At 40.1% G+C, this 16,002-nt stretch overlaps 1 protein-coding gene across 1 annotated transcript in view; it reads left to right on the top strand.

The window, feature by feature from the left end:
• Positions 1 to 15,386, top strand: part of LOC124406988 (myb-like protein X) — a 67,082-nt gene extending 51,696 nt beyond the window's left edge. Inside the window, exons 4-6 of the mRNA XM_046882745.1 lie at positions 13,117 to 13,259; positions 14,220 to 14,351; positions 14,430 to 15,386. Coding sequence (XP_046738701.1) covers positions 13,117 to 13,259; positions 14,220 to 14,351; positions 14,430 to 14,580 — 426 coding nt within the window. The 3' untranslated portion in view covers positions 14,581 to 15,386. The remainder of the gene's footprint in view (positions 1 to 13,116; positions 13,260 to 14,219; positions 14,352 to 14,429) is intronic.
• Positions 15,387 to 16,002: the final 616 nt, after the last annotated feature.

Here is a 16,002-nt window from a genome sequence, read left to right as displayed (position 1 = left end):
CCTATATTTAATATCATGTTCGACTTTCCTACTTCGCACTTTCTTCAGAAAGAACCATTTTTTGTTAAACGTGTTGATAGAATTTGTTTAAAGTGTTTTAAACATGTCGTAGCGACCCATGACTGGTGCTAATTATTTGAAAGATTGTGTATCGATTGAAAGTCCTTTTTCGATTAAAATTCTTGCGTATTTAGTTGATCTCCGGTAAATCCTGATTCACGGCAAAAATTGATTCCTTACGGAATGAAAATATTTTTGACAGTTAATAATGTTATTCACCGTGAAGTGGAGTTTTTTCACCGCAAAATGGATCGGTGCAAGGACGGATAAATGCCCGGTCTTACGTACCCCTCATTAGCACGTATTTATAAAGTAAATAAAATAAATCTAAACCAGTCCCGCGTGGCAGCGTTGCTCAAAGTAGGTGAAATTTTACTGCGTCGTCGCCATTTAATGTAGGTAGATATAGCACAAGCATACTGCAGGTATGCACGTAATTAGTTATAAAACGTGAAAGATTATTACCTCCCTTGAAGGTAATAAAAAATAGAGAAAAACAAGAAAATAATGACCAACTCGCGATTAATTTACTCGTGGCTCAATCCCGATCCTTTCTCTTCATCCTTACAAATACACATGCATAACGAGGTCGATCAGAATCTGGAAATACCGATTTCGAGAATATCTGCGTCTACTTATGCGCAATAAGCAGCTGCTCATTCGAGCTTGGAATTGGAGAAGGAAGTCTAGGACCGAGAGGAATTATAGTTGACTGCAGGATTGGAAAGAATGCAGCATCCCTCGCATCTCCGGAGGCACTGACTGCACACACAGATAAACGCAAAGTGCATATAATGAATGCACAGAAGTGCGGAGTTGCGTGAAACTTGGCGAACCAAAGCCAATAAACCGCGAGTGCAATGTAGGTACTCGGGATCGTAGAGCTTCCTTCTGTTCGTACGGTGAAACGGGAAGCGATTGCCACGGAATTTATAACTGTCAGGGGTTTACAAGCCGTTGGCTTAGTTTAGGTTAGGAGCAATTAAACCTGCATACTCTGTTACGAGATTAATAACTTTTTATTCAAGTTCTTTATCATTTATTTTCTCTAACATATTAGTCACTTAGTATAATGTATAATGTAGGTAGACCGGGAACTCGATACTTGCCACATGTTTTATCACGATTGTATAAAACAGAAGACTCGGATTTCTATAATCTTACAAGTCAGGCATTAGCTTGCGAGTATATTTTTCTTTCGAACCTTGTGGTAGGTTAGTGTAAGCCTGTGCGGTGAAGCCTATAAATAGCTAGCCAAGCCGCCTTATTACTGAATTTATTATTCCAGAGGAAAGAAGAAAAGTGTTATTAACAAAAAAAATTCGATCTCCTGAAATTGCCGGTGAAACTTGAAACCCCGAAATCGCTTTAAGTTTCTTTTTCAATCACCCCAGCGGGCGCGCGGAGTTACAAATTCGACACAGCTTTTAAACCAATTCGAAGCGGCGGCGGTTGGATATTCGCTATACTTATCTCTTCTCGATATTTATACCGAAAACTCAAAGTCTTTCCGACGTACATATGTTCACTCATAACTCCAGAACTACTGAACCGATTTTGATTCTGTTTTTTTTTTTCTATCTATAGCTACAACTTCTGGCCAGATTCTGGCCGATATTTCCTTACATATCAATAGCTTTGGAGATATTTGTAAGACAAATCGCAACTAGATCACACTCTTATGCAAATCCTGACTAAACTCAGATAGAAGTTTGGTTTGGTTAGTTTAGGATAGATAGAGGTTAGGTTTGGTTAGGTTAGGTTAGGTTCTAGTTCGCTAATAAATACTTTCCATTTTATAAACAAACGATGGCGTAAATTTTCATTGAAAACCAAAAAAATTCTTAGAACAGGAACACACTATTGTGCGTATACTGCCTAAACTCAGATAGATAGAGGTTTATAGCTTTGGTTAGGTTAGGACAGATAGAGGTTAGATCAGATATTACAAGTCTTCATTCGAGTTTTATCTGAATAAAATTTTCATTTTATTCCACAAATTTGGATTCGAATAGCAAGAGGCTGGTGTTTTACATAGTTTGACGCATATTTCTTGGCCTTGGTACTGATATCATGATAATATTATGCGTTATAATGTGTATAATACACGTCGTCGAGGGTGCAGCGTGTGTCCGGAGTTCACTCGCCGGTCGCTAAATAGTAAATTGATTCAAACCCCGTACCGAGGCATCGAGTTCACTCGCTCGCCCACGTTTCTCGTTTTTCCTTCACCTCCGGCACCTCCGCCACGGCTAGGCGTCTTCGTCTTCCTCTTGACTTAGATGCTGAAGGGGCGGACGAAGCGAGGAAAGTGGAAAGGAGGATTCAGCGCAAGTCACGCGAGCGACTGAGGAAGTACATATCTGCTACCCTGGTGTCAGGTACATAATGGCGAACGCCCACGCCGTCGCCAGACGTCTCTGGACCCGATCGCATCGCCTCGCGAACTCATGCATTTTAAGCTAAACGCGCGCGCGCATCCGGGACCATTTCCATAACGCCTCAAAAATCACATCAGAATTCTCCCTGAGGCGAGAACGAGGCGCTTCGACCTCTCCGCTCATCAAGATACGATGCGCCGCGTGAGCCGCGTCCTGGGGCAATTTTTTTTACCTGCACCTCGTTTCGGTGTTCCGAAATATGAGGAGAGGACGCGATTTCAAAATGGCGCTGGGCAGAGTTGCAGTGACCGGTTACCCTGGTGAAAATCATTTCTACGATTTTCTAAGATTCTTCAGGGAAATTGGGACATTTTGCACAATTTTGTACAAAAAATTGTTTTCGTTGAAAATTATAAATATGCATATAGTTTCTCGTAAAAACTTGTAGATTTTCATGAAAATTTTTGTATTTTTTTTAGTAAATAATCCACAAGCGATATCACAATTTTTAACGAATATTGACAATTCTTCACGAAAAACTATTTATATTTACAATTTTGTCCGAAATAATACGAGTTGTTCCAATTCCTGTAAAAATTCGTGTTAGTAGAAATTTTCACCAGGTTGGCCACTGTAAGAAAATCAAAATCTGTTTTAACGAACTTTTAGGAAATAATTTTCTAGATAAGAACATCACACGTACCAAATTTTTACGTCATTTTTAAGCCATTTAAAATAAAATATTAATTATATAAGCTTTTTTGTAGCTTTCGAATGCATTAGTATGTCATGAATTACACTGAATGTGCGATTTTACAACGTAATAATATTAATTGAAAGTATCGATTTTTCACTCAGGCAATATCCTTCAATTACCTGAGACTTCCCACGTCGTTACACTTTCTATAGATACTACTTTGATTTATACACTTTGAAAGACAAAGCGAGGATCGAGAATCAATTATTTATTCTCAATATATTTCCTCGTTTGCTGGTATTATTCTCATTACTTTTAGTGCAGTTCGGAACTCGGGGTATTTGTGCACGCCGCAAGATAATCGGAAGCAGTAAATCACCTTTCCAGCTGTCTTCTGAGCAAGCGAGCATCTTCTCTACAATCCGTTTCTAATGATCTATTCTGCTATAAAAAAAGATTGAAGAAAAAAATAGAGAAAAAACGAAATGTGAAGAGGATGTGCCGAGAGAAATCCAACTTCGAGCCAATATACAAATAAATCCGGTTGCATGGCACCACGCGAGACTCCGCGGGCTAATCAGCCTTTCTCCAAACACTCACGTCCGGGAATTCTCCGACTGTTTACTGCCGCAATTCTCCATTCTTAACAGCTGTCTATCTCTCCGAGCTGGGAATTCGCTACATTTCTTAGGTTTCATAGATTTAATCATTCAGCAGTAGCAGCAGCAGCAGCAGCAGCAGCAAAGTAACTTTGACGGTAAAAACCGCGACGGTATCGCTACGAGTAAGTAGGAAATTTGATAAGTGTAATTCAGGACGACGGATCGAGGTGTTTTCCTTTACGGTTCACTACTTGTATAAGATGTTGGGAGTTAACGCAAGTCACCTACGACTGTAACTCTATACGCGCTGCAATCTTCACAATGAACGGCAATTCAACAACTGTCCATTCCCGAGGACTCGGAGATTACTCCGCGGCCACACTCGGCGTACAAAACTGAGTAGGCAGCAGCTTGTCGGATTCATTCACAAAGAACTACAACTAACTGTGCAAGACTTTCAGCTCTCGTGACAATTACTATTCATTGAAACGTGGGCGGTTCTTTTGGAAGTAGCGCTCTCTGAACCAAAATACCTATTAATCTGACCACTTCGGTGAATTTCATGTGATTGTCAATGCTCAGTATACAGGATTCAAAATATTGTTATTATTTTTATTTACAATGTTCGATACGAAATTCTAACGATTTCACGGATCTTTAAGAATTTGCTAGCTCATATCAACTGATTTGCTTTGAAAAAAATTAAACCATTCGATATAAGGGCAGGCAGAGCTATAAAATTTAGAAACGATGCTTATAAATTCTCAGGCTGTAATAGGCGATAAGTTTATAGATATAATGGTGACAAGCGAATTAGGCGTGAGTGCTAAATCACCGAAAGGAATAAATACTAACTCCAAACTCCGGGCGCGGCTGTGATTCTATATATAAAATTTTCAGCTAGGTAGCTTTTTAACGACAGTGGTCAGACGCCCATGCTGTATAAGAAGGAAAAATATTATCGCCGACGCTAATTAACATTTTTTATCCTCGAGATCCGTCGGCGCTATAATTAAAAGACTTGAAACGAACCGTAGGTTGAATATTATGTAGAAAATAAAACGTATTAACGTGGTTAACAACAAGATGTGTTGATGCGTTTACAACATATTTCAGATTTTGAGAAACGGTGAGAATAACCTGGACATCGGTCGGAAAATGACGAAACAATGAATCAATTATGTATACATGTAAAACCTGATTACTTGTACAAGCTTAAAAAATACATATTTTCTATCAGTTCGAATCTTCAGTTTGAAAAGCTTCTTATATTCCGATCGGTAGATCCAAGTGGTAAACTCTAAACCAATAAACCATTTAGTACCTACAAGCTAATAGTAGATACGAATTGGTCGCACTTAAGTTGCAGCCACTGCAAGTACTCACGTTCAATTACATCGTTCACTTTATCAGGTCTTCTCACGATAATTTTTCCAAATTCCAAACAATCGACCGAAGAATTTCATTGATTAAAATAACTGGCCATATAACAATCTACGGTAATTGCTTGAAATTAATTCTTTTTTCACGATGATGTACAGCTCGAATAAGCAAACTTAGATTGATGGGATACGTCGATTGCACTGCGACTTTTGTAACACAACTACCAACACGTCCACTCAGGCATATATTGTATAATCCAAGTTGAGGGGTAATCCGCGCTTGAGAAGAAAGATTGATGGGACAAGGCGGTAAAACGGACTTAATGATACGACCGCGGTGCACATTTTGTCTTAAGAGTTCATTGTCAGTTAGACTACTGCATGGCCACTGACCTACCGCAGCTTAGGGCTAAGGAGGCTGCTAGCTGATTATATGCACATTTATATAGAGACCTGCGGCAGGATGAATGCATCCTGCTGTAGGAATGCCTCGTCCTCCTGGACTATTTTGCCTTGGGTAGTCACCAGCGTTATGGCCACCATGCCACGACTCATCGACCCATCCCAACACACGGCCATCAACTGCATACTTATTTATATTACCTATAATTATTGCACTTTGCAGGACAGTCGAATGGCTATATTCCCATATTTCATTACTCATCTGTGTGTATCTAATCACTTCATATAATACTTATTCATATAACTATTGTCGTATTAAATTTACGTAGAGTGCTGATGCATCAGTGTCTCTGCTTATCGTTAATGTTATGCAAATTCGTTAATTTGTATAAGCCTGTAGACGGTGAATTGACTTTAATTGCAGTGGTTTTAAGAATGATTGTGAGTTAATGCTTAATTGTCATTGCGTATGGGAAACTAAGAATGGTTGGAAACGGTTCAATCGATGTTTTCCGTCTGTGGGAGCTAAGCATTTATTTTTCCGTATAATATACTACGATCGAGAACCTTAAGCTCATGTAGTACTCCTACCTTTACCGACCGAGCAAACTCAACCCTTTTCTTCCTGTATCAAATAACACACAACACACATTTTTTCTGGTGATTTTCGGGATATTCGAACCCTTTCGGTTCGTTTGTTTATTGAGTATAGGAAGAAAAGGGGCGAGTTTGCTCAGTCGATCAAGGTAGGAGTACTTCATAACTTTAAGAGCCTTGCACATGAATTCCAATTCGAAATTTTAACTTCGAGGATAAATGATCAATTGCAAATTGAAGATCCTGCGCCGCATCTCAAATTACCCCGTAATTCCACTGTCTTCAAGATTAATTACAGACAACGATCAGACCTGCAATTAGCATGTCGGCGACGAAATTGATTCCCTCTTCTCTCTTTTTTCGGGTTTTGTGCTTCTTTTACTTTACACGACGTGTCCCATCGCAATTTACTCGCCAATTAATTACAAATTATCGGTTTCGGTTAATGCCCAGTTCCATCGTCCGCAAGAAAACCAGCTGCGGTCTTCGATCATACTTGTTATTTCTTTATTTTCTCTATACTTTCCAGCCACACAAAAGGGCGGGTAATGTAGTGTTTTAACGATACGAATTGCTACTTTCGTATGTAATAAGGATCGGTACGACCTGCAATTGGTGATCAATTTTTTACTTTTTATTCTCCTTCTGCCGCTTCGTCGTCCTGCAGCTGTATCTGTAGGTATAATAACGAATGGATCGAAAATGCTCGTGAAGGAGACGGCAGTGCACAATGGATTGCGTCTCGAGGCTGAAAACCGCCGTAAGTTAAGAATAATGCTAGTGGTGGATCTGATACCGGTATTACGTTCGCATTTATATACCTTACATACCTATACCTGCACGCCGGTATCTGATCGCATTAACCAATATTTATTACCTATTCAACGCGCCCGATGCCGCTCCTTTAAAATTGCGCCTCTGGAGAATCGTTTCTCAAAATTAAAGAAGAGGAATTTTTATCGCAGTTTGAGGACTCTCATACCTGTGTAACATGCATTCACCATTCATGAATCTAAACGTTCAATCGATATTATATAGAATAGAATATTTCAATCGGGGACCATATATTATAGACGGTGAGAATATGTAAAATACAGTATGCGATAAAAATTAATCAAGTGCTCGAATTTGTCCAACGAGTTTTGCGAATTAATGTGATAATTAATAATCGTGGAATCGACGAAATTTAGCCCATGCGTCGTGCTCGTCGTGTCCGACTCCTTTTCGTTTTTTACATTGTCTCATCTTTGGAACAGGTTTCGCTTCGGCATCATCGACTTTTAGATTAATTCTTCGAGAACCGCTTTTGCAGTGCCGGGGGAATAATATAACTTCAAATCAGGCTAGCAATGACTACCTGTGACTTATATAGAACTTTTTGTCTTCCGCAACCAAACATGGCTGCAGTGTTCACCCTCTGAAACTGAACTAAACTCTGAAATGTCTCTTTAAATATAACTTTTAAACGAGAAACAGAGGCTTCTTTGTGGAGCTTTTTTCTCCCCGAAATATCTGAGGTGATCAATCATTCCGATCACCTCTATTATCTGGCCGTACAATGGCACCCGGGAAATTGTAATTACAGTGTAACAGCGACACGTCTTTAAAGTCGTCTGACCGTGCAGGCACGCCTCGAGTAGGTCCCGCTCCGTTTGGCACGAGAAGGAAAGGAAATCGCCCGAAGAATACGCAATGAATTCGACAATTAGAGGCCATTAAAATTTCCACTTCCTGTTTGCATACAATTAGTTCACGGTAGCTCCGCTCCCTGTCACTCCGACGTCGCTATGTTATAATACCTGTTATACCGTAGATGCATTGAGTCGTACCCAATGGAAGTACGAAGACAGAATGAGGAGCCGCCGCACCGGTTCTAATGACTGGAAGCCTCCCCTTCCAGCTTCCATAATCATGCAAATGATATAGATCCGTGGACAGGCGGCCAATCATCGAATTTCCCCGCGTATAGCTGCAGGTTATTCGATACCCCTTCATTTGCGACGCATATGATCGCAATTGTAGTCTCACGTCTCCTCTCCGACCCAGAAATCGCTTTGCACATCTGGAAATCTCATTTTATTAGAGTTGCTGAAAAATTTTCAGTCGGATAACACCGAGCGATATTAGTTTTACAATAGTTAGACACTGATCGCGTCCATCTGGACAAATAGCGAACAAGTTAGACGATACAGCAATTCCAGGGTTTAAATTAATGCTGGTTGAAATTACAAGAAAATTTAGTACAAGTATAAAATATTCAGTGGGATTATAATTGTCGACAGTCAGTTTTCTGGTAATTCAATAGCACTAAAAACCTGTTTAGTTTCTTTTTTTTTACTTTTTATCACTCGTTCGGCACGCGACTTCTTCTCTGTATATATAATGAAGCAAAAAATGTATTGATTCCGGTTTGGCACCAGCATCAATTTAAGCCCGACAATTTCTGTGTCGTCTAACTTGTTTGCTAATTGTCTAGATCCACGTTACCAGTGTCTAACTATTGTGAAACTAATATCACTCGGTGTTATCTAAACGAATGTACAACGCACTTTTCACTGATGAAACTGCGCTACTTTTATACATAATCTATTACAAAAGTATCGTGTGAAATAATTTAAACCCGGGAGTTGTTGTATCGTCTAACCTGTTCGCTAATTGACTAGATCGACGCGGCCAGCGTCTAACTATTGTGAAACTAATATCACTCGGTGTTGCACTTTGCAGCGATGAAACTGCGCTCTGTCTATATATAATCTATTATAAAAGCATCATGCGAAATACCAAATCTTGACACTATGTCTACCCGCTCGAGGTTGCGAAAGAAATTACGCGACCGAGGTAATTATTTACAACCCAAACGTACGTGTCCAAGTGTATTTAAGCCTGCAGACGTGAGCTCAGGCAGCTCTATTGCGAGAGTTCCACAACACGGTACATATATTGATACGTTTTGTTCGTCTATAGATTCCTGGAGTGTATGGAGGCTCGTGATACAGCGGTCTGCGTTGAAATATACAAATGATTCCTGGCGATACGATCTTGCGAATAATTCATCCTACACTGCGCCTTTCTATTCCATGCCTCGTCGAGAGGCACACATGTTATACGTTCGTATCGTCTAACTCGTAGCGCTCTAAGCTGTCTTGCGGTCTAAAAGTATGACTCTCCGAATCGTAAACCGGCGTCTTCTCCGCACGATAGTAAAACCGCAATAATCAATGCCGTTTTTCTGTTGCAACCCCTCGAAAATGTAACGGAAAACGTTGAATGATTAATTGGTCATGCTCGAGTCGAATCGCGCTGTGCAGACTCTAACTTTGGGGTTAACTTACCCAAAACACAACGCGGCTGCGGGTAATCCGATGATTAGACGCCTTCGTTTGTACAAGGTTTTATGATCGCTTATTTGATTCGTATTATCGAGATTTATGCCACGCGTAGGAGCGGTAAGATTATACCTGCACATGCGTATTTGAACGTTCGCGGCTTCGCCTTAGGCGATATACACGAAACGATCATTAAATTAACGCGCTGCATCGACCTTCCGGCCAATTTCGACTCTTTTAGGTCCTCTCCTACACCTGCAGGCAAGCGAGGTCGTTACTCAAACCAGGCGTCAAATTATCGGGGGGAAAAATACAAGCGCAAACAAATCTCTAAATCATTTAAATACCCTCGTAAAGACCGAAACGAAAATGACGGACACTGACCGAACAACCAGTGGGCAGGTGTCCAAACTTAACCGTTGGCACTCGTTAACTTTGCTTTGCCAAGTGCCGTCCGCCTTGCCAATTGCAGTTTCATCCGGCGTTTTCACATTTTCTAGGAATCCGAATTCTTACGCCATGCGCTGATCCTTCCGCGAAACGATCAATCGCAAAGACAGGCTATTGCGCATTACCTTGCACACTTGTTGGTCAAATATTATCACAGCGTTCGTGTATCGGGAGAATTTATACTGTAGGACTTCATCGCCATTATTGGCGCCCCCTTCTGAAGCAATTATAGATCAAGAGGCTGAGACCAGACACAACAATCCACGCACGCTCAATTAGATATCGTGTCTCCGGTTACCTCGAGCTCATCGTTATCGTCGCAAGGTATACCTAATCTGAAACTGTTGACGCGACTGACGAGTTGCACGAGCTCTATATGTATACTGAATCTTTCTGTATAGTTAGGTAGACTAATTGTAAGAAAATTCTCTTCCGTATCGTCATACGTATGTGAAATTCAACGCTAAGAAATTCATGCAACAACTATGCATTGTTACGCAGCCTTCGAGCTGCCTAGACTTGGTCCTGGTACCGTAGACTTACTTTATACGTATATCCATCATCGCGTGGGAGTGTTTCGAGTGGCAGGCGACGGCGGCTTAAGTCCGCTGACCGCCGCTGAATCCTCAGACTGATGACGGGGCGACTTGGTTTTTAATTACCGAGAGATGAAAGAGGGCCGAGGCTGCATGCTCTGTCCGAGCTTTGGACTGGCATCAGAATTTCTTTTGGGAGAGTCAAGTCTTGGATGGAAATTAATTGCGAGACTGCGTACTGGAACATCGGTAAGAAGGTGGCGCCAAAAAGAATTCTCGCTTTGTTTTCGGTATGTTCAAGTTTCAAATCACTCCAAACGTCTGAGGGTTCTCCAGGATGTCGAGAATTTTGCTTGTATCAAATTCCTCGACTTATCACATAAAAAATTCAGAATTTTTTTACCTTTTCCCACGAAACTTATGCTCCAGACTTTTCCCTGGCTTTTTCCGGTCTGTCGCCATCCAGTTCTCAGAAAAATACGGAGAATCGTATGATGAATTCTTACTAATAAAAAGCAGAAATAAACGATGTAAACATTCTGGGCAAGTCGGATCGAAGATTTCATTCAGAAAGCTGTGGGATGTAGGAGTCGGTGAATATCTTTCTAGCATCAAGGAAGAGGAAAGGCAAAGACGAGGGAATGCTAATGAGACTTGGTTACATACGAGCGACGTCGTTTACTGGGCGGGTAAATTGAATCGAGGAATTCTCGAGCGAAGGAATCGAGCCCACGAGGTGGTTCACGAACTGAACTGATCGGTGCTGCAGCTCGCGCGTGCCAAGAACACTGTTGTAAATTGTCAGAATTATGCAAGTCAGTGAAAACCTGTCCGAGAACCAGCACAGCCTTAAAGATCCCCTGCAGCACGTGACACGAGTCACAAAATGTTAACCCGCGTGTCTCTTCGAGGTTTAATTAAGCTTGATGGGTGTAAATGCAGGGTTTCGACATGACGTGGGTTAAATGGCATTATGTGTTGATTCTCGACGAACATGTATAAAGGTCCGCGTCACGCGAAACACCCAGAAGAAGCGAACCATTTTGAGCACGACCTGTAACTGGATTGAAAAATATTACGATCCGTTTCGAGCTCCTTTCACTTCGTCGTGGGCAGAGGTCAAGGGGTCATGTTAATACGTCAACCTGCACACTGCTGTACCGACAAGTTCGAAAGGCGATTGTAACGGATCGACGATTAAAGCGGATTCGAGATTAAAAATAAATTGATGATCAGAAAGCTGTTCCGCAGGGATATACGCGGTTCGTTCCATGGTATTGGTACATGATTATAAAATATGGCATTTTTATGACGGCACAGAAATACGGTAATATCGTCTTGTTTTTCCACTCGGAATTGCCGAGTCGCCTACGCACCCCTCGGCACCTGCTACGTCCGACCAAAATTCCGGGCTTTTGCAATCCGGTGGTCACGTGGCCGGCTGGGAAGAACCTACTTTCGAGTCCATGCTGGTCGTGGGACGAAACTGTCCTTTCCAGGAGTAAAACTGTAAAAAAAACATTCCTCGGCTCACGTCAATATGGTCCTAACAAACATGGACGCAAGAAGCTTGACCATAATCATGAAACTCAAAGTCTCTCCTCGACGCAAGTGGGCGGAATTTTACGCCCCTTTGTCTCGCATTGATTCAGACCAGGAGAAGTTCATTGACGTTCGACGTCTCAATTAATAATAATCAACACCAACGAACTGTTCAAGCTTTCGAACTGGCGATGCAACACCTTGCCTTCCTTTTCCTCTTATTCTTCTTCTTCTTCTTCTTCTTCTTCTTCTTCGTCTCGGCAACTCTTGCAACAACAATTTCCTCGTTTGTTCGGAATGTTCTACTGTCCAGAGAACAGCAGTAAATTCTTCAAATTTCATACATTACACGTGCCTACATAATATGCAGATATGTAATTATTAGGGGAGAAATTAGACACCAGGCATACATTGCAGAGCGACTGACACGTAATGTTGGAGTCCTGCAGGCTCGGAGGACGATGGACCGCACCTTGCCAGGGGGTTCCATAAATAAAATGGACACTGACAGAAGCCTTGATTGACGGCCGTCCCTCCGAGCTGCAATTCCCGCATTTCGTTCCGCTAGACGCCGCTGCAGGCTATTGTTAAAAAGCTCCGACTCACGTGCGCGTTGAGTATCTAGGAATTATACCCCTTACATTGAACACCTATCGTGTAACACACGTTATCAGCTCTGTTACAGACACTTGCGTCCGCTATTCCGCGATTTTATACCGGGCTTATTACGACTTCGGATTGGCACGCGAGGCCAGAGTTGCTTGATGCTTATCGCCCTATTGATGAAGCAACAAATATAACTATTATTCACACGTGCGGGAGTCAGAAGTTGCTCAAACTTGACCCGCACTACCTTGTATGGTTAGCCAGGAATTAATTACAGTTACGGTTAATTTACGGAACTTGATAATATGCAATTTAAAAAAAAAAACATCTAGTATTCGTTATTATAATTTTCCTCTGATATATTGCACTCGTATGTACATTGTACATACTGTACCTATCGTTTTCTCAGTGTTATACTGTATCGATATTTATTTACAAAAAACTCTTGTAGAGTGCGAAGTACTGTAATTTCCTGAAAAAAAACATAGACAGTATAGGATTAATAGTTTTATTATTTTTATCTAATTTGTTGCAGGCTTCGGTGATAGATGGACGTACGCAGGTGGAAAAACTCAAGTTCGAAAATCACACCGAGTGCGAATGCCGCCCGAGAAGCGATCCGAGATTAAGAGACACGGGACAAGAACCGCCGTCGAATATACAAAAGCCAAAAAAATCGTGAGTTTTCCTTTCCTTGCTTGCAGATAAGATAATATGTATATGGGATTCGTAAATTGGTATTATTTTGAGTTCACATAATCCCAATCCATGGCGTGAAAAAATCAAATTCTCATTTTACTTTAAACTCTGGTGCAAAAATAGTGAATAACAAAAATTGTATTTCGAATATATACCACATATTAGCGATGTGAATATAATATATTTATGAAAAATATACCAATTTATATGCATATATATATCCAGTGTATATGTAGAAAAAAAAGATATTTCAATAATAACCATAGAAAAATAAACAATCCTTTTTTCACCAAACAATACTGCATAATTCTTTTGACAATTGCAAGCTAACATTTTGCTTCTTTCTTCTATAAATAACTTAATACCATAATTTTTACGCATTTCTATGATGATAGTACAATCTTTCTTAGCAATATTTTACTCTTTTTTCATCTAGCCATGTTTTTCCCCCGTACTTCATGGCGATGAGTGATTTGTCGTAATTGACGCGACTATAACCACCGTCTATGCCTTACATTATGTGCAGTAGACTCTCGTAACAATTTAATTTCCCAAGTTTTTACTCGCTAGTTTTTGTTCATCGCTCGAGCCCAAGCGGACTCCGTTCGTCCCTCCGCATCCACCAGCTTCTGTCCTCTAAAAACGCCACGAAACTAATCCTAACCTAATAAACATGACGTTAAAAACTAACAAACACCACCCACGTGATATTAGGCCATGACGCAGACGCGGTGCAACATTTTCTTTCATCTCTGCCGCTCGCTTATGGAGAAAATTGAGCCTGGATCTTTCAGATCTTAGGTTTTTTATTCTTACTTAATTCATTCCTGCACTAGTCGATGAATATTTGAGAACTTGAATACCACGCCACATTTTTTTCGTTTTTTTTTTCATATTAACTTAGTTTATTTAAAAACATTTTAACTTTCTCATTCACAGATGCAAGTGCCCGACGCATTTTGCACCCAAGATAACGCCCGAGGGTGAATGCGACTGCACTTGTCCGGATAATCTGTTGGTCTGCGTACGACTCAGACGAGGAAAGGATTATTTCTCGGTTCAAGATCGATGGTTAGTTGGTTGTGATTATGAGAAAACCGCGTAAAAATTGTTTCACTTTAACGCATTATATGATTCGTTATTTTGCAGGTGCATTCAAAACGACATTTGCACATTGCCACCTTGCGATTTCGGGGAGTACATGAGAAAGCAGGGCCGATGTCCCCATAAAACGGAGATATTCTTCCGGCCAAATTACTACAGCAAGAGACACGCCGATAATGGTTACCAAAGTCATTGATACCGATAGCCTGCAAGGCTTCTGAAAGGGAAGAAGAAATGGAAGTGAAAAGGAAGTAAAAAAGAGAAACAAATTCGAACTTCATGCGTGAATGTGTTATCTTAGCGCGTTATAGCCGCCAGTTTATTACCGTGAAAACAACTGTGCCAATAGAGGCGAAAAAAAAAAATAAAAAAATAAAGTAAAAAATAAAAAACGAATAGAGAAGAAGAGTAACGTGATTTATGATCACGCGAACGAATTATGGTGCCATTAATTGTCAGTGCCTTGTGGAACGTTTGTGCCGTAAGCCTTAATTTACGATATTTTTGTATTATGTAGGACGGATATTTGATACTTATATAATATTTACATACCAGTGAATCATCGACCAAATCACGTTTAATACTATACAGTATGAAAATGACTCTGTACCCAAGACGAGAAAATCCGCATGAATCTATACAAGGAATTCTGAGAATGAGAAGAAATCGTAGTAATTTTTTGTTCAAATATAAATTATTTGGAAAGAATCACCAACGATTGACGTATCGTTTCTAAAATAATATTGACAATATGCTGCCCAAGTCCCATGGGGGACCTTTGTCGACAATGTTCGAACAGATTTCTCATAACTGATAACAAGTTATCATAAATTTCGAAGAAATCGACAACATAAAAAAAAATGTCTGAGTTTGATGAAGAATGTTTACACAACTGTGGCATATTCTTGCACAATTTCTGTGAAAAATTTTACAAGAAGCATGTGAAATCATGAAATGTTTGTTCCCAGCAGCTTGATAACTTGTATTTGATTACTCAAAGTGGAAAAGTGCATGAATATTCTCATCCAGCAACGTATGAAATTTATGGTAATTAAGGGGGGGTGGGGGATACAGCTTGGACGGTCTTAAGTCATACCTATTTTTATGAGTTTTTTTTTTTAAAGAAAACGAAAACACTTAAAGAATTTGAGGGCTTTATTATTTATAGTTTCAAGAACATTTGAGAATTTTTTCATTGAATGTAATAACGAAATGCTTTTGCGGTAGCGCATCTCCTGACATCACTGTCCAACTTTTAACACATAGAAAAAATTTTCTGAGTGAAAAACACGTTTTCGAGTTCTAGCTCGTAACCCAAATGTTGAAAATAATTTTCTTTCGAATATATACGATTATGAACGACAAATTTCATTTTTTGACCAAAAAATGGTTGCACAAATTGTTATAAAAAAATGTTGGGATTGAAATTCAAAAATCGAGCCACAAGCTCGAATCGATAAACATATTTAAAAAACTGTGTCAAAATTTCAAGTTGATCGGACAAAAATTGACCGAGGAATCTGAGCCACCGGATTGAAAACGTGATCGTTAGCTACTTATATGCACCATGCCGCCATTTTGTTATTAATTTCAATGAAAAAATTCTAAAATGCTCTTG

This window comes from Diprion similis, chromosome 6 (genome assembly GCF_021155765.1).
Source record: "Diprion similis isolate iyDipSimi1 chromosome 6, iyDipSimi1.1, whole genome shotgun sequence".
In the NCBI taxonomy this organism is placed as follows: Eukaryota; Metazoa; Arthropoda; class Insecta; order Hymenoptera; family Diprionidae; genus Diprion; species Diprion similis.
The sequence above is the reverse complement of the archived record's forward strand: the minus strand, read 5'-3'. Positions and strand labels throughout refer to the sequence as shown.